The following is an 18706-nucleotide window of genomic DNA, read 5'->3' as shown; positions in this document are numbered from 1 at the left end:
GAGGTCTGCGACACATACCGACAAACCAGCCGTCATCGCACTTCTCCATGACGCTGACAAGATCTCCCTCCTGCAGCTCCAGCTCATCCTCGTTCTGCGGCACGTAACTGTACAGAGCCTGGAAGCTGGAACAGGATACAGGGAGAAATTGGTAGTCTTGCAAAGCTCAAAAGACATCAAATATGAAATCAGTAAAAATCAAACAGTGTGTCACCTAAGTTACAAAAAAACAAACAAAAAACATGGTGTGAAGCTGAAACTGAAACACAGATCTTACTCACATTCCACAGATGAGACGGCTCGGCTCCGGGCTACTGCTGTGGGACTGGGGTTGCTGGGAAATGATGAGAGATTGTTTACTGGGGTGGGGGTGCAGTCTATGGACAGAGTCATGAGGGTGGTGGGACAGGGTGCTGCAGTACCTCACCGAGGTCTCAGCTATATTCAAGATCTCATTACACACTGCTTCCTAGTAGTAGTAGTAGTAGGTGAAGTCGTCAGAAAAAGACAGACAGCAGCCCCACCGAGAGTCCCGGAAGAGGCCGAGGTAAAGTTGAGTGTGGAGGTGAGAAGTTAGAGAGGGAGATGAGGGGGCGTAGGAAGGTAGGTCCAGTAAGTAGCAAGGCAGAAAAGGAAGTGATCCATTAAAAGCCAGAAGAAAAAGCAGAGGAGACGTTGGTGGAGCCCAGGAGGAAAGGCATGAAAAGGCAAGACACCAGAGTGAGAGCACGGAAACATGAAATATTAGGTCACTTTTTTATTTAGTATGAACATGCAGTATTAAAGGAAAGGTGACAGGTGCAGCTTAGAAATAGCTTGGGTAAATATACTTTTGGGTACTCGCATTGTTGCAGATAGTTAGATGAGAAGATTGATTTCACTCTCATATCTGTTGCTGGTTGCCTAATAGTGATCACCAATGTTCTCACTAGATCTGATCACTTTTAAGACACCTTTGGTGACTTTTTTTTCTTTTAAAAAAGCACAATTCTAGCGTGTTTTTGTGCAAACCTCCTCTCTCTCGAAGAGAGTCACCCATATTTCCAGGTGAATGTGCTCTTAAGTACCTAATACCACACTGTAAAAATACTTTATTACAAGGTCCAGCACTGAAAATCTTACTTGAAAGTATAATCAGGAAAATGTACTTGGATGTACAGAAAATTATAATCATTAGATTTTTATTACTCATGCATTCATGTAAAAGCAGGATACTGCTTTGAACTATTTTGTATCGGACTGCATGTATGGATTTTTTTCATTATGAATAAATCTGCTTATTATTGATTTATTATTTTTGATTATTTATTCGATTGATTGTTTAGTTTGTAAAAATTCAACAAATGCCATCACAATTACCAAAAGCCCAAAGTGACACCTTCATAATACTTCTTTGTCCAAACAAATTAATAAAAATTTAAAAGGAAATGCAGCAAGTCTTCACATGTGTGAAGCTGGAACCACCAAATGTGTTTTATGTGTGTTTACAAAAAAATAAAAAATTATGATTGAAATAGTTGCTAGTAAATTATTTGTCAATTGACTTATCAATTAAACGTTTCAGCTGTAAACTGTTGTAGTTAGTGGTTTAATATAAAACAACGCATCTTATTTTTTTTAGAAACTCTTCATATGTTGTGTGTAAAAATCTTTGCAATTTATAATGTAACCAATAACTAAAGCTTTTAGATAAATGGAGTAAAAAGTACTATATTTCCCTCTGAGATTTAGCAGAGTAGAAGTAGAAAGTCACATGAAAATAAAATACTCAAGTAAAATTCCAGGAATTTGCAGTTACTGTTACTCTCTACCCCTGTTAGTTAGTGAGCTTTAGAGGTGCTGGCAGGTGGCTTTCATTAGCTTCAGACAAATTGGGCTAGCTTTCCCCCCCCTGTTTTCAATCTTTCTGCAAAGCTAAGCTAAGCTAAGCTAACTGACTTCTTCCTCCAGCTTTATACTGAATGGACAAACGAGCGATAGTGAACCTCTCATTTAACTTTCAGAAAACAAATAAATGGAAGTTGAAGGTGATGTAAGTCAAATGGATCTTTGAGGGTGATGGGTTAAAAAGGTAAAAAGATGATGAAGTCACTTAACAAATGACTGATTCTTTTTGTAAATCTTCACTGGAGGCTTACCGCAAATGAGTTAACATTGTTGTTGTCTTGGATGTCATACAGCATCACGGGGCTTCTGGAGCTCCGTCCATAATGGTCAGCTTCATTCTTCACAAACTGCAACAGAAAAATGTCATATCAGCAAGACCATTTCAAAGAGATTTCTCTAGAGATTGCACCATGTCTCCACCTGCTGTAAATATTGTCATAGAGTCAGGTTGCATTTCCCTGTAGGTGGAAATTTTAACCTCGCAACAGCTTTTAAAACGGAAGCCAACATGTGAAGCCTATAAATACTTACTAATAAATATGTCACTGTCCTAAATAAACTTCCAACGGCATCCAAGATATCACACCTCTGCATGGAACAACAACAACATGCAACCAAATGCTGAATTTTATGAAGAGAAAGAAACTTAAGCTCTCAAATCAATCTTAGAAATGCAAGCACAATAGCTCCTTTTACAGTCCTTTACAGCTAGGACACCTGAGACTCCCTATATAAACAATAAAAGACACTGTAAAACATTTGTATGTTAGTAGCGCCTACACACACACACACACTAACATGCAGACTTGCAGCTTTAAGCAGTGTGACCAGTTTTAGCTCATTCTGCCTTCACTAAACCAGCCAAGTCATCCCTGCCATGGGGCTAAAATCAACTTCAGGTCAAATTAACAAGTTAGTCACGTCTTCCACTCATCAATGTCAGCTTCACTACTTCATCGAACATTTATTTTAGGGAATGAAACTGTGGCCAAAAGCCCACGTTGCAGAGTGAGCCTGCGATGCAACACCGCACACCATGCAGAAGATACCTCTGCAGGGCTATTTCGCCTGCTGCCCGGGGCTGCGCGGCCCCTGTCCCCCTCTGTGCCTTCCCCCTCTGTCAATTCCTTCTCCCCCCTCAGCCAGCCCTCCAGCACAGGCCCGCCACAGGGGCTCACACTGCGTGACAGACGTTGGGAGGGAGGGGAGAGCAGGAAGTCCTCCCCCTGAGGTGGGGTGAACGTGAGGAAGGGAGTGGTTGAGTTGGGTCTGGGCGGGTAAGGAGGGGGCAGAGGAGAAGCAGCTGGGGAAGCCATGGGGGAGACGCAGTATGGGCTGCCGGTGATGGGAGGCACGGGGCTGACAGAGAAGGGCGGGGGCAGGTACTCGCCGCAGCGGTAGGACACGGTGGGCAGCGGCGGCAGGGGAGGGGTGGGGGCGGCAGGAGGGCTCCCCCCTCCCACAGTCAGGGAGATCCACTCAGAGGAGATGGCGTGGACCTCGGGGGACACAGAGCGGCGGGGGGAGCGAGGAAGGGGCAAGGGGGAGGTGGTCAGGCGATTACGATACAGCTTTCATGAGAAACATGGGAGGAGGAAGATGGAAGCACAGAGAAGAAGAGGGGATGAGAGAAAGAAAATAAAAGGAAATGAAAGATGAGACAAATTCACTGGACAATTTTTTTTTAATTAAAGGATGGGTGAACATAGAAGGGAATTTCTGGATTCAGAGATGTAGTAGTAAAAAAAAATGTGGGTCAACATCCAGAAATGTGTCCTACGATTGATCTAGTAGTTTGGAGTCCTTACCTGAGGAGAAGCATTGGTGCTGCGCTGGGGCGACTGGCTGACAGGAGGGTCGGGGTACTCCACCCCGTTTTTGACGCGGGGTCGTCTCTGCACTTCTACGTAGGTGACAGGGAAGATGCCCTGGCGGTTGGTGCCTGAGATTTTGCCTTCATACCAGTTCTCATCAACTCTGCGAATCAGCGTGATCCTCTCTCCCTACAGATACATATTTTGCTTGTTTTATTTAGATTCAGAACATAGTTTTCTACTTCTTTGGATAAATGAAGCACGAGTAACAAAAGGATAAAAGCAGTATAAGAAAATCTAAGTTCCTTTAAAGTGCTTCTAAATGTTCTTTAGTTTGTAATGGCTAATTCCCACTCAGTACCTTTCTGAAGGACATTTCCACCAGTGTGTCCCCATTGAAGTTAAAGCGGGCGACAGCTTCTCCATACTCCAGTACCTGCACTGGGACACTTTTTTTTGGCTGGGCTTTCTCTGTGGGGGGAAGGAGCTGAAGAAGGCAACAAATAACAAAACATACTGAGTAAGAAAATCCAAGTTTATTCACACTGTGCAGCAAATACATAATGCAAAACATCCATAAAACTGTAACGATAAACTGAATAAAAAATTATTTCAGTGACAGAGGGAGCTCACATACCTCCACGTAACTTTGAGGGAAAATGCCAACTCTTCCATGATGTTCCCCTTCATACCAGTTTTGATCCACTTGTCGAATGATGTAGACAATGTCTCCCTTCTGAAACGGTAATTCCCTACAAAAGAGATGAGTTACCCACATGCAATGAAATAAGTAACACATTTAAGTTTGTGTGATTGCATGCAGACCTATGTTTAACAGCACTTTATGGCTAATCTGATGGGTGGGATTTATTCACATTCGAGTACAAGTTGTAAATCTATTATCATTATTCTGCTGATTGTATGATTTGTTTTGGCATCATTTTGTCAAAAGTAGCTAACCCCATGTATGAGATAACAGTTAAATTATATGCCAATAATTACAAAAAGTAAGCTCTGCTTATTTGTAAATCTACACTAGGTGAACACAAGGCAACAGAGTCATTAACACGTCAACTATTGCAATCTAGCTCAACATCCTTGCAACAAATACCACCAGTTGTGATAATAACAATGAGATGGATAGATTTTTAAAGGTTGTAGTTTCTGATGTTGGACTGGATTGCAATATTGTGTCCAAAGTATTTTTTGGCATTTTTCTGATTATTTCCGCTTACTTTAGAGTTTCCGCTCTGAAGTCGAAGCGAGCCATAGCTGGAGTTCTCTGTGTAGATACGGAAAAAAACTTGGTTGACTCTTATTTTATGATTACAACAACAGACATTTCAATCTTGTACTGAGTCTGTGAAAGTTACCCAAAAGACTAAATACCCTTATGTCACCTTTTCACTATACTCTCTGGGCTTTGTCATTCATGTGTAAAGAAAAAGATTCTTCTGGAATTCTTTGGGAGCTTTAAATTGGCCTGTTGTCCTTTCAGTGCCCTGTCAGAACATAAATATTATAGCAATGACAAGAATGATGTGCTTGTGACTGACTGGGTTACTTGTCCTCTAGAGCATGCCCAGTGAAAAAAAAATACTGTGGGTTGTTTGCTGTGAGACTGGACAGCAAAGAGACCAGGCACACCTTGGTAAACACAACAAGGGCACTAACTAATACCAGTGACATAACATCTAGGTATATAGCTGATAAATGTGCACTGTGGAATCGAAGTCTGGAAGTATACTGGAAATTCAGTGATAAACTCAATTTTCTGTAGCTGCTCACACCCTCTGAATTTTTGACCCGGAGAAGAAAGCCATCTGTGTCTGCAGAAATCCCACTGACAAGCCCATCACCCCCCTCCCCAGCCTGCCTCACAAACAAACTGAGAAAGCAGCTGTCATCCTTTTTGTCCTGCTTACAGAAGGATAAGACACCACGCTTTTTACCTCTATGCCTGATTTCCTCTTTTCTGTGTTATCTGTGATGTTGAGCAGGTCTCCGAAGCGCTCGTTGGTGATGAACTGGTGGTGCGTCGGCACAATGCCTGTGTGTCGCCTCGATGCTGTGTCAGCCTCTTCCTGTTCCCGCTTCAGCCGCCGCTGCTCCTCCAAGATTTTCTGCCAGGAAACCAGACTGAACTGTTTGTCCCCTCTAGATATGGGTCTCTTCCCTTCTTTTATTCATGTGACACATTCTTTGTTTTGTATAATGTATGATTTCCTCATTCATAACACAGAACACTTCACTAAAGCATTGTCTGTGAAGGTGTTATTTATGAAAGTTGGAAACTCACCTCTTTGTCCCCATGGCGCCTCCGCAACACGTCATCCTGGCTCTCCCCGTGAACTGGGGATGTTTCTGAAAGAAAAACGGAAAGAGGATCATGCTGTGAAACATTTTCACTGTCAACCTCAAGGCAAATCCAATTCGAGATTTCAAATATAAAATGATAATATTGCAGTCAACTCCTTAATTCCAATGAATAAAATCATAACAATATACAATAAATACAACCACGCATGCTTTAAATGAACAAAATAATCTCTGCAACACTGAAACAAAAAGCATACACACATCCAAAAAGCCAAATGTATTCCTGCATGCACATAGGAATGAATACAGAATGATCCAATATGTGCTGAAACAACAAATGCAGGAAAGAAAAAAAATTAAACCTACTGTATCTTGGCCCAAAAAAAATAAACATGACATCATGGTTTTACTTATCGACCACCCAGCGTCCATTATTTTACTGAAGCGTCACTGTTTTTGTATTTGCTAGATATCTTCATGACTTAATTTCTTCCCCACACCACCTTAGATGTTTCATTCTGCGTCCCAGCAAGGGCCACAAGAAACAACTATCAATGTTTCAGATTGGTGTCTGATGCCCAAAGTACCGGCTGTTTTGTAAAAGACATCAAAGCAGGGAACATCCTGTCTGGCTAAAACAAACCTTTCATAGTGAGAGAATGAAAGATGGCAGATGTAAACTGTTCCCAAAACAGAAAAAAACCAAAACAGATACAAATATGGTGAGACATCAATTTAAGAGACCGTATGCAATGTTATATCAAAATATCCTGCTTAAACATTACGGAGCAATTCTGGGATTGTAATTTAAGGTAAGGCTTTCAAAGTCATTACTTGTGTAAGGACACGATTTGACATCTCACCTTAATTATGTAATAAAACAGAATTCTGTCTGTGTCGATGTAATGCTTATGCAGGCTCTAGCACTCTTGCATACGACTCAAATCTGATGTCACCAGGCGATATATACATTACCAAAAGCTGCCTGAACCTCCTACAGTCACTGAAGTGTTTTGATGCGTTTGTGGGACAATACTCATTCACAGTGAAATGGAAGAGCACCAAACAGCACACTCAGAATGAGATGGAGGCTTCCCTGTTACTTTGTAAACACAACACACAGACTAGAGATGGAGGGTGGCGCCGTTGCTTTGTGGAGAAAAAGGGACACAAGGTGAAGAGAGAGTCGAGATAAATGAGTGACCACAGAGGGAGGAGTGAGGAGAGTGACAGTGGTGAAAGGATGGAAATAGCCACCTCTGCGGTGAGCGGCCAGCGGCTGCAGTAGGTTCCCGTTGGCATCCAAGCCCTGCCCGTTACTCAGGTGGTCAGTGTTGCTATCCTCCCCGTTACTCAGCCTCTCCAGGACCTCCAGCGAGGACAGGCGCTGAGGGATCAGAGGTCTGACCTCAGGTGACAAAGTGCAGGGCCTCTGGGTGCCCATTGTCACCTTGGTGGCTAACAGAGTCCTACGGGTTAGGTGGGACTGCTGGTTCTTCCGTAACCTGAAAGGAGCAGGGCCCATGAGGAAGAGGTTCCCAGGCAGCGTAGTCTTCTTCTCCACAGGTGGTGGCCTCTCCTGTGCGGTCGTGGCCTGCTGCCTTTCGTGCCTGAGGATGGTGGTGAAGCGGGTGTAGGAGGCTGGACAGGAGCCTTTGCATTTGCTGGGTTTGAGCAGGAGTTGATGGTTCAGGTGGTGCAAGAGGTGGTGGTGGTGGTGGATATGGTTGTGTTGCGGAGGGGATGCTGTAAACTGCGCCGAGGGACTCTTTGATTCACTGACAGTTTGCTGGATCAGTTCTGGGGTATTTTTACTGAGGATCTGCTCAACCTCTGCCTCAGTGTTACAGGGGGACTCAGTCCTGACATTGTGTCCGTCCTCTGAGGAGGAGGCCGACTCCTCCACAGTCCCACATTCTGGTGACAAGGCCTCCTCCCCACAGCTCTTGCCCTCTGCTTCCACTGGGGAGCAGGCATCTGTCTGGGTGGCGTCGGCTACCAAAAGGGACTCAGCTGACACTGCAGACGCCATGTAGAGGTGGGCGGGGCTGTGGTTGGGGCTGTGGCTATGGCTGGAGTGCAGGGTGGGCAGGGAAGAGGAGCGGCTGGGAGTCGAACTGGACCGCTGGATGATCATTTCAAACTCGCTGACCCGTGACGACACTGCCTCCCGTGGAATGTTACCCCCGCCATCTTCCTCTGACCTTTCACCCTCGTCGGCCTTTGCTTTCTCAAAAAGAGAGGCCAAGCTGCGGACGCTGCCATGGGGGCTGCAGCCGACCGAGCTGGGCCGCTGGATGTGATGCATGGTCCTGTACAGGCTGGAAAACTCAGATGCGCTCCTCCTAATTGCAGGGGAAACATTCCTGAGGCCGTCTGCACACTCTGTGCCACAGCTGGACTTGGAGCCTGAATGTTGCCCACTCTCCCTCTCCTCTGCTTCAGCAAAGTCCGTGTCACATGGCCCCGTGTACAGATCCTCACAGCTGTGGGCCTTCGGGTGCCTGACAGCTTTAGTCCTGCTTTCCTGACTATCACCACTGGGCGGCAGCAGCTTGGGTTTGAACTTAGAGGGCAGGATTTGCGGTATGCAGGCTTTGGCAGCGGAAAGAGGCTTCATACTCTTACACTGGTTACCTATTGCATTACTGGCAAGAACCAATCGACTATTTACAGAGGAGCAGGGTGAAATTATATAGCCATTCCCACCTTTATAATCCACTGGCAAGCATGCAGGACAACAGAATAAACAACATATTAGATTACAATGGTCACAGGTTCACACACACTAAAACAGAGTCAGGCACATTTCTAAAGTAAAGACCAAGTTCCATCAAAAGTAGATGAGAAGAGGAAGCAGACTTGATGCATTGTGCATCAAGTAATAGATGACTGTTATAATAACAGCATGGTACTGCAGTGAAGAATTATGCTTTGTAAAATGTACTGTCTAACAGATTCTTGCATCATCAATATCACTTTAAACAGCAACATAACAAGTGTAACATAAAGTATTAAAACAGTAATATGCCATGAAATGCAATGTGATGTTGGAGGTCATATAGGAATTCTTAACACTGACTGCAGTATCAGTATAATTCAAAAGAATAAAGAAAAAAATATCCAAACCTATTCAAATATTTTCTGTTACCTCTTTGAGTTCGCGTTTCTCCCACATGACTGCTGCCTGTCCCACTTTAACTTCCTACATACATTCTTCTTCTCTACTTTTAGCAATTACGTAGGCAGCTACAGTGATAAATGGCCTGTGGCACCTGTTAATACACTGCTCCCCCACACGGTTGTAAATTAAGAAATGTATCCTGAGTCAACCTGCCCGTAAAATATGATTGTCAAAAACCTCTAACGAGAAATACTCGTGTCAGATCCTGGCTATAGTATGCTCGTGACAGCACCACAGATGGAACTGGGAAATGACACTTTCACATGCTGTGAGACAGTTCTGTAGCCTGAGCATGAGAGATCTACCAGAAAAACACACACTGAGAAAGTAACCTAGATTTTATCCAAGCCATGTGGTAAGTAAAAACTTCAGGCCACTGAAAAGCCCTCAGGCTCAGTACTTTAAAGCACAAAAGATTAATACAGATATTTTTTTTATTTCATGAGCACAAGACAGAAACACATGACGAAGTGTTTGGTTCCTATTGCTTGGTTATTTCTTTGGGCAAGGGGCTAATGAAGTAGCATGCTAGTCAGTTGACTGGAGTGCTGAATACATTTACTGCATGGTTCCACAATTACACTGGGTTAAAGGTACAACAACTAGCTTTCTTCCAAGACTGCTATTGTGAATGATTCCTCTTTAAACATATCCTTATTAGGTCAATATATTACTGTGGAAATAGAAATAATAACTTTCAACTTTTAAGTCCTCTCCTCTCCTCCCCCAGCACTTCTCTCCCCAACCATGTGCACAGGCATTCCAGCCCCTGACCTCACACTGGCAGCTGACTTCCTCATACTTACCCACCCTCTGTGTCCCTCCTGTTTATCTCACCCCAGTCTGGCCAGGTTGTGAAGAGCAGAGCTCTGTTTATCTCGCTCGTCCCTTCCTCATCCATCCCCTCTCTGGCCCTCCACTCCCTGGCGCTGGAACACTCTGGAGTCTTGCCCTAAGCCTGCCTAGTGACTGGTGGCTCACAACTGGAGCAAGAGGGGGGAAAATCCCCAAGGTTAGCTTCCATTGACTTAGCAAGACAACCTCAATCCCTCCATGAGTTTTCCAAAGCAGATGGCCAGTACACATTTGATGAAAACATCCGTGACATCAATAATAAATCAAAAGCTGCTAGGGGGATGAATGCTGCAAGGTGATAGGCCAATGCTGTGGGGTCTGGGAGCAAAGAAAATGTGTGGATAACAACAGAAAGGTAAGCAGAAACACATGTATCCCTGTCTGACATTTTGAACGGTCCAACATCAGTGTCTGTAAATCATTGGTTCTGTCTCAGCAGGAAAAGCATTTAATGGCCCGCTGTACTGTCTAGCCCCCACATCCATAAAATACACTGCCATTTTACTGGCCACATATGTAAAGTGGCTGGTATCCTACCTTTAGAGGAAGAGGAGCTGGCTTGGCGCTTGTTTAGGGCCCGTAGACCTTGTAAGGGAATGTCGCCGCCCTCCAGGACACTCTTGTAAACATGGCGGTCGCATTCTGGAGCCACGGGCTCGCCTGTGGATGATCCACTGTCCTTCTCCACCTCGCTGTGTCCAGACTTGCTCGAGGAGCTAGAGAGGAAGTCAGACTGCTAATTAAACACAGTCGAATTCATTCCGATGGGTTGTGTTACATGTTTTTTATGATAAACAGAGGAGCACAAATTGGGCAATGAGCTGTCATATGGTTCTTATTTAGTATATCTTGAGGTAATTCCTGTCTTTGCAGACTTGTGGGAGACAAAATAATCAGAGACAGAAAAAGCCAAACTTGAGAAAGAAAGTGCAGAATTGGGAGGCGGATGTTAAGAGAAGGCATTGGCTACCACACATATCTTGTCATTCCTGAGAGGCCAACAGGGCAGATTTCTATAAATATTCACTGAACATTCCCACATGGTGCATCAGCCCATGCCATGCACCTGTACGACTCTCAGGTTTACTCCCTTTCACATGCCGCTCATGTGTTACTCACGCTGCTACTCTATTTGTACAGACAAACATGTCCATTAAACTGACAGAGACTCGAGTATCATCTGGTGAAATAAATAACCCATGCGAAGTATTTCACAGATGTATTACCCAAAATGTGTTTTACATCTGCAGTGTTGCCATGTCAGAGTTTTATAAGCTTGCACAAATGTATGGATACTTTACGCTCCTTGTTCACCACCTCAACAAGAAGCTCTTTCATAGCTGCTGGAAAGAAAATGTGCACTGCTGACTGCAGAGAGCCAATAAAACCATGGCAGTTCAAAGTTACTTATAAGAATTTTGAAAAAAATGCTATAATACAGGAAATCTGCAGTACAGGAGCCATACAAGATTGAAGACAATCTCTTGGGAGTTAGTTGTTGCAGGTTAACTGTAATGTTTATCTATTTACCTATAATGATGAGATTTAAATGGTAATTATTCAGGATGTACTACTGCAAGCTCAGTTTGTGATCATTTACATTACTCTTCCATAAACTTCAACAACATCCACTTGCTATTCTAGCTACATATTTGTATTTTGTAATTCTCTCATGCACACACAGTGGGTGTCTAATCGAGGCCTGAAAACACACACATTTACCTGTAAGTTCATTCATTCATCCAATTAAATTGCACTAGCACAAATTGTTTTGTGTCTTACAATCAAATTATATCTTTACAAGAACGTTCTTCAGAATGGCTCTGGTTTCAAACAGACCCCAAAGAAAAAAACATCCTGATCTAAACACATGTGCCTTTGAAGGAAGTCACTTTACGACTTGAGGTTTCCTTTGAAAAGTTTGGCTGAGTGAACTTCCAACACCCCTTCATCAGGAACCACTTCCTTTCAAAATTAACAACGAATCAATGGATTAAAACGTTGAATTAGAATCCTCTTTTCTAAATACTTGGCCATGATGACATAATGACTGTAGCAGATGGAAAGTTCTTAGCAGAAATGGAGGGAGAAGTTTATTTTCCCTGGGCTGTAGCGTGAGGCAGTCACCGTGGCCCAGTCTTAAATTCCTTACATTTTATTACACAAACAAAAATAGAAGATGTCAATCACATCAGACAAAAACAAAAAAGATCAAGGTAGGCTTTGTTTTGATAACAGCTAGCCTCCCCTTTCATATTCCAGTTGCTGGTCATAGTTCTGTACACACACCCACTCAGAAGGAGATAACGGTTTTTTAAGTTATGCAGCAGCTGGGTGAGTTCCCTCTATCCCAGTGACATCCAGGTCGCTGTCTTTAAATAAATCACCACATAGCAGCCGTTTCTCCACACTATAAACCACCCCCTAAACACACCATGAAATACAGACAGAGGACATACTGTTCTGGTAGCTTTTTGCCTTATTAACAGGATCTCCTCAGGAAGCAGGAGTCCCCCGCTGTAGGCAGGCGAGCTCTACAGGCTGGAGAAATCTCTCACTGACATTTATCCCACTAACATTCCTTAAATAATCATCAACATACTGGAAGGAGGAAGCCAGATTTAAAGCACTCATATTCAAATAAGGAGGCGGCATGGACTTACTACTGCTGCAGGTCGGAGGCTGTTTCCAGGGGGCTGAAAGAGGGGGCACTCTGCAACAAACCAAACAAAGAAGTCATTGATAGATCCACAGGAAGGTCTCCTCCAGCTAGAACAGAGGCAGGAGCATTAGCTATGGCCAGATTTTCTCTTCTTTTCCTCTCTGTCGTTCACTCGCTGGTCTGGGTTTTTGTCTCGAGCAGCCGGGGTTCTTAGCTTCTCTGGACTGGGCTTGGCATGGAGGAGTAAGCGTGTGTTTTGGCCTGCATGCAAGTTGGAGAAAACAAGCGGCAGTGAGGAGAGTGGAGGGAGGGAGGGGGGTGCTGGGCGTGCATCGGTCAGGGGGCGCCCATGCGGGGAGGGGGCTGTCACAGGCTCAGCCAATGGGCTGCTGTCTCCCAGTGAAGCTGTCTCTTTTGTCTGGTATTGAGTCACTCTCATTACCACTGGACCAGACCGGGGGACAATTAACCAGCTGGTGGTAGAAGCAGGCCAAATTACACACAGATACTCACTCACACACACACACACACACACACACACACACACACACACACTCACAAACTTACACACCCATACACTCAACACTCTATCTCACACTTAAAGAGTAAAAAAGAGACACAAATGCTTACTGACAAAGTAAAGAATAGAGCAAAACATATTCGTTGTAGAAACAGAAAATCATAACAATGTTATAAAGACAAAGCAAAAACATAGGCAGAAAGAAATAATGTAAGTGAATAAATGTTTAAAGGACTACAACAGAAAATGTAGTTGGTATTTAGGAGCAGAAATTATCTCAAAAATACAGGAGTGGTCATTCAGTGTGGTAGCACCCACTAGCACTTTGAATGGTTAACTAATTTTAGCCCACTGTTTCTGTTGCTTTCCTCTTTTTGGACGTCAGAGTAGGCAAAAATAACAGACGTGACACAGGCACTATGAATAAGAGCGCAAGTGTTGTTTGCAAATACGATTGCACAATCCCCATCCTAGCCAGCCTGGCCATGCTGTTAATACCACATCCACTTCCCCACGGTGCAGCCAAGCCTCCGCTTCCCACAACGATGACCAGACAAGGAGCATTCTCAACAGCTCATTTGCCACAACATGCCTTTCCACTTAGTTGCCAGGGCAGGATGGTCAGTAATAACCTTTCAGAATAAATGCCACTCTGTATAAGAACAGAACATCAGGCTGGCAGGTCTATAGTTTGATCTATTTATAAAGCCAAATGTTCCATGTCAACTCGGGGAACACACCAGTGTCATTGAATAATCTGCAGCTCTTCCTTGCCCCGCCACATCTTGAACCCCCCTCAAATCTGATATCAGGGGGAGTAGATAGTGTCCTCTGACACCCCTGGGTAACACACACAGCATCAGTGGAAAGTAAACAGGAAACAAGCATGGACGGCTTATCTGGAGTAAAGGAATGGAATCTTAATCTGGTTATTTACAAGATGCCTCATTAGTGACAGTTAATGTGAACTTTTCTTCAAATAAAAGGGTGAAACTCTTCAGATTCAAACTAATCCTACACTGATATCATTTAACATCACATTTCCGCTAGGAGTTGTTTTATCCAGTTTATGAAATAAAAGGGGTGAAATAGAACATACGGATTAAGACCATAAAAGCCACTGGTTTGACTTATCAGATGGAGACACACATACAGGGTGAAACTACTTCCTAAAGCGTTAACAGTGTGAAATGTCCAAAACTGTACATGGCCATGAACGAAGGCCTCGGTGAGTCAGTGGAACACCGATGACGGTGTTTCTACAGAATTTCCTGTGCATGTTTCCTAACAGGTGTCCCCCCAGCTACTGAGAGCGCCGGCTCCTGTGTGCCGCTTTCATATTCAAAATAGCAATCATGAGTAGGTCATGGTAACATGAATCTCATTCTTTCCAGCACCTTATTTGTGTTGATATGTACTCATGAAAACAAACAGCTCCCCCAGTGTGAAGGGCCTGTTATAGCCATGCGCGCCCCTCATCTCATATCCACTAAATGCTTAAAGGTAAAGGTTAAGTGTATAACAGAGGTTATATGACAGCACAATGAGCTGGCTGGCTTACGGCGTTGCCTCCTTTAGAATATGTCAGGTGGCAGGGGGAGCCTCTATGTAACTCAGCGCTGAGACAGTGTGGCAGCAGCCACCTCATCAGCATATGCTCGACAGATGGAGTCACTCTGTCGGTAGTAGGGGGCCAAAATGCTCTTCCTGACCATAGATATGTGTGGAATTCCAGTCCCAGCTAGCCATGTATATCTATGAGCCTATGTTTGATCATAACTGTCACTTGACATGTTTTCTAGAACTTGTCAATATTAATTGACAGGACCATTACTGTGATTATACACAGGTGTCGCTATTAGGTGACTAAAAGTGGCCACTAGTGAATGAATAATGATAATTTGACAGGACAGGATAAAGAAGAAGAAAAAATAGTGCGGTCTTATAGGATTATCTGATGTATCACTTACAGTAAGCCTCCTCTTTAGAGGTGTTTGGTTGATAACTGGCTAATTAGCTGTGTGAAACCACAAGAAGACAAGGTGCCTAAGTCCCGCCTCGTTGCAAAAGGTGACCGGGCTTTTGCAATGAAGGGCCCTCGTTCATGGGCCTCCCTACCTGAGGATCTCAGGCTAGCAACTTCAGTGTCCTTTTTTGATTTATATCTTATAGTGAACATTCTATTTATTTAGTTTTATTTCTATTATTTTTTTTCTTTTCCACTACTTTCAGCTTTTACCATTATTATTACGTGGATCAGAGGAATTAAGACAAATTTTGAATACTGTCAAGAAGTTCCCCCTATTATAATACTACTTCATTAATAGAAGTGGTTCTCCACAGCAGATTGAAGGTTATTAATAAGAACAAGCTAACTGGACCCGAGCCATGAAGGCCTAGGTCTTCATTTAACCCCTGAGTCGTTTTTGCAGACTTGCAGCCATATCGCTCCTCCGGTAATACAGTGTGAGTACTGATATGTCAATCAAAATCCAATGAGCCAGTGTGTCTGGCTGGGCCTTAAGGTCAAATACTGCACATACCAGGTGTAGCTTTAGAAGTGACTTTGACATTAAACAGGAGCCAGTCATCAAGCCGAGCTCATCTGGCAAACATCCAGGCTGCCAAGAGACAGAGTCTGCTGCCTCCACCGCTAAACCTCCTCTACATATACACTATCCTGGAACAGGAGAGTCTGCCCCTGTGTCTGGCTGATGCTAGGACATGACCTCATGTCGTACTTACACCTCATATAATCCAGGGTGTGGCGGTGAGGCTCGGACTGACAGAGAGCGAGGAGACCCAACATCTGTTTGTGGGCAGCCAGTGCCACGCTTGTCTGGTGCCAACTAAGGCCCGAGTCATGGATTTGTCATGACACTGTATACTGATTCAACATGCCTGCACTCGTTTGGATATTTTAGTAAATATACCAGATGGCAGCAATCATTATTTCAAGGGCCTGGGATTATCCTGGAGCCTAATGCTCGCGTGGACTGCAGCCTCTCCAAGTGAAGAGTCACTTCAGGGTGAATCATCCAGTCCAGTCCTCTGGTACGATATGTATTCTAGTTGGCAGGGTGCACATCAAAATGAAGTGTTCCTATTGGGTGTTGAATTAGTGACATGGAAGATCAGGAATTCTGCCACGGTTGGCAAGAGATTGCAAGATTCTATTTTAAATAAAATATGACGGTGATAAACTCACAGACCTGTGATAATTTAATTGGTCCTTTATCACGGGCACCTGTGCTGCTACTTTATCCCATTCAATAATCAGCCTTCCTAAATATGAACGATCTAAACTGCACAGGGTGAAAGCCACAGCCAACGTAAGTGGTCAGACAGTTTTCTGTTGCCTGAGTTGATAGTGCTCACTCAGCCTCGCAGATAGATAAATTGCTGAGAGGCACTTTTGAAGAAGGCAAAAATAGATCTCAGTTGACTATTTTAGACACTATTGGGGACAAAATCCTTTTAAATTGCATGAGGTGATGATGAGGAATGACAGTAGCTATATCGAGTGCTTTGAAAAAGGTTTGCTGCAGATGAGATTGTTGATATACGTTGAGGAAAACAGTGAACGTTTAAAGTAAAGAGAGTAAGAGAGATTATGATGGAAAAATAAGGGATGCGTAAAAGTTGATCAGTAGTTGGTCTCATTAAGCCACATTGATGGGACACATGGTAGTAAATTAAGTTTGAGAGGAAACACGTTTTCCTCTTATGCATGCTGTCACATACCTTTTTATGTGCAGGATCAATTAAAAAATGATTCAGTACAATATTGCAGGTGAAAGCGGGAGTTGAAACTGGAGTAGTCTTTATAGACAGACACACTTTGTTTAGGCATTATTTGAACATGGATGTTATCACATGCAATAAAATACAATATACTGTCACTTTATAGACAGCGACCACTTACCGCTTTGTCAAACTCCATCTCTGAAAAGAATTTATACCAAGGCTCATTCTCTAAATCTACATCTTCTGGACTTACATCCTGAGTCTAGGGGCATGGCAACAAGAAGAGGAGGAGAAAGACAAAGAGAAGACAGTTCAGACAGCACAGAATATACACACCGAGGTAATGAGCCTACATTGACACTGAGCCAGTGTTTGTCACCAACAGCACACATTATCAGCTATATAGTATATAATACAGCATGTAAGTGTTCTTGTTGAACCTACTGATTTTCCTACAAGTAAATAAAAGGATCAGGTTAATTTTTTTTCAAGTAATTCTTAAACTTCTGTTTTTGTATGGATTAAAGAAAGTTTTATTGAAGAAAGTTTAAATATGTCAGTTATTTATCTTTAAAGGTGCTGGCCAGAAGATGTTATTACCAGCCTAGCTGTTTCTCCCCGTTTCCAGTCTTTGTGCTGGAAGCTGTGATATGCAGCTACTAGCTTATATAAGTAAAGGACAGATGTGAGAGTATTATCAATCTTCTCATCTGACTCTTGACAAGAAAGTGAATCAGTATATTTCCCAAAATGTCGAACTATTACTTTAATACAACACTGACATACACATATGTAAACTAAGTTGTTACAGATCACTGAGTTTTTCTCTGTGGCTGTTACTTTCCCTCCACCGCAGCTCAGCAAGGAAAAACTATGAAAAGAAGGAATTGTGTACTCAAGACTTCAACTTTGAAAGATACCCACTTGATTTGACTGATGAAGCCTCCCATTAGCCTTGGCTTTTTAATGCAATTTTGCAACTCTTCCAGTGCAACTGGTTTATGACAAGATATCTCTGGGGCCAGTATGGACAAGAGGAACAATTTCAGTCACCAAATGGTTAAATGTATATATGGGCATATGGTTGTTGCTTTAAAACAAACTGGGTAAAAAAATTAACCCCTCCGTCAAGCAGGTACTTAAGCCAAAAAGTGCTATTATTTAATGCGAACAACATACTTATTGTTTTCATTTTATTTGATCTAATCAACAGGCAACATACCGATGACGACCAACAAAACATGCAAACAAATTTTTTATTTAATTCTTCAAAATATATATTTTTGGAAGGTCTAAAATAAGTGCCAACACAACTTTAGGCACCAGAGAGTAAAAAGAACGAACCTAATGGTGAAAATGTCCGGCTACAGCAACAAGAACACTAACCCATAATAACAGCTCTTGTATTTGAAAAACAACAGAGTCCATTATTTTAGGCGGTCCCAGGATGAACTGGAGCAAACTCTCTCTAATGAGTGTATTTGTTGCCAATGGGACTGGGCCAGATCTAATGACATCTACTAGCTTGGTGTAACTAACTACTTAATCACAATACTGAACACCTCCATGTCTTCTCTTATGTAAGAGGGAAATATAAAAGACTTCCGACCTGAGAAATCTAAACACAAAATCTATGTCCTTTGGTAAACATTATACTGTAGGCTAGATCTAGGCAGCAGCTGCCTAGATCTAGACCTATTACATGTAACAAAGCTCAT

General features: G+C 43.0%; 1 protein-coding gene across 5 annotated transcripts in view; it reads right to left on the bottom strand.

Moving 5' to 3' along the window:
- LOC119916947 (sorbin and SH3 domain-containing protein 1) overlaps nucleotides 1–18706 on the bottom strand; it is a 41556-nt gene that overhangs the window by 3784 nt on the left and 19066 nt on the right. For 3 of the 5 annotated variants that reach the window (XM_038736941.1, XM_038736940.1, XM_038736942.1), the window contains exons 14-26: nucleotides 17167–17250; nucleotides 12723–12772; nucleotides 10597–10775; nucleotides 6001–6065; nucleotides 5654–5824; nucleotides 4937–4983; nucleotides 4339–4453; nucleotides 4063–4188; nucleotides 3696–3890; nucleotides 2937–3458; nucleotides 2139–2234; nucleotides 282–469; nucleotides 19–125 (exon numbers count right to left, since the gene is read on the bottom strand). In XM_038736941.1, the coding sequence (XP_038592869.1) occupies nucleotides 19–125; nucleotides 282–469; nucleotides 2139–2234; nucleotides 2937–3458; nucleotides 3696–3890; nucleotides 4063–4188; nucleotides 4339–4453; nucleotides 4937–4983; nucleotides 5654–5824; nucleotides 6001–6065; nucleotides 10597–10775; nucleotides 12723–12772; nucleotides 17167–17250 (1945 nt within the window). Of the gene's footprint in view, nucleotides 1–18; nucleotides 126–281; nucleotides 470–2138; nucleotides 2235–2936; nucleotides 3459–3695; nucleotides 3891–4062; nucleotides 4189–4338; nucleotides 4454–4936; nucleotides 4984–5653; nucleotides 5825–6000; nucleotides 6066–7277; nucleotides 8742–10596; nucleotides 10776–12722; nucleotides 12773–17166; nucleotides 17251–18706 lie in introns of all 5 variants that reach the window. The other 2 variants (XM_038736944.1, XM_038736943.1) reach the window with 2 other exon arrangements.

This window comes from Micropterus salmoides, unplaced genomic scaffold, assembly GCF_014851395.1.
Source record: "Micropterus salmoides isolate LMB-PRFRI ecotype aquatic unplaced genomic scaffold, ASM1485139v1 Ms_hic_scaffold_22, whole genome shotgun sequence".
Taxonomy (NCBI): Eukaryota; Metazoa; Chordata; class Actinopteri; order Centrarchiformes; family Centrarchidae; genus Micropterus; species Micropterus salmoides.
Note: the sequence above shows the minus strand (reverse complement) of the source record. Positions and strands in the feature narration are given on the sequence as shown.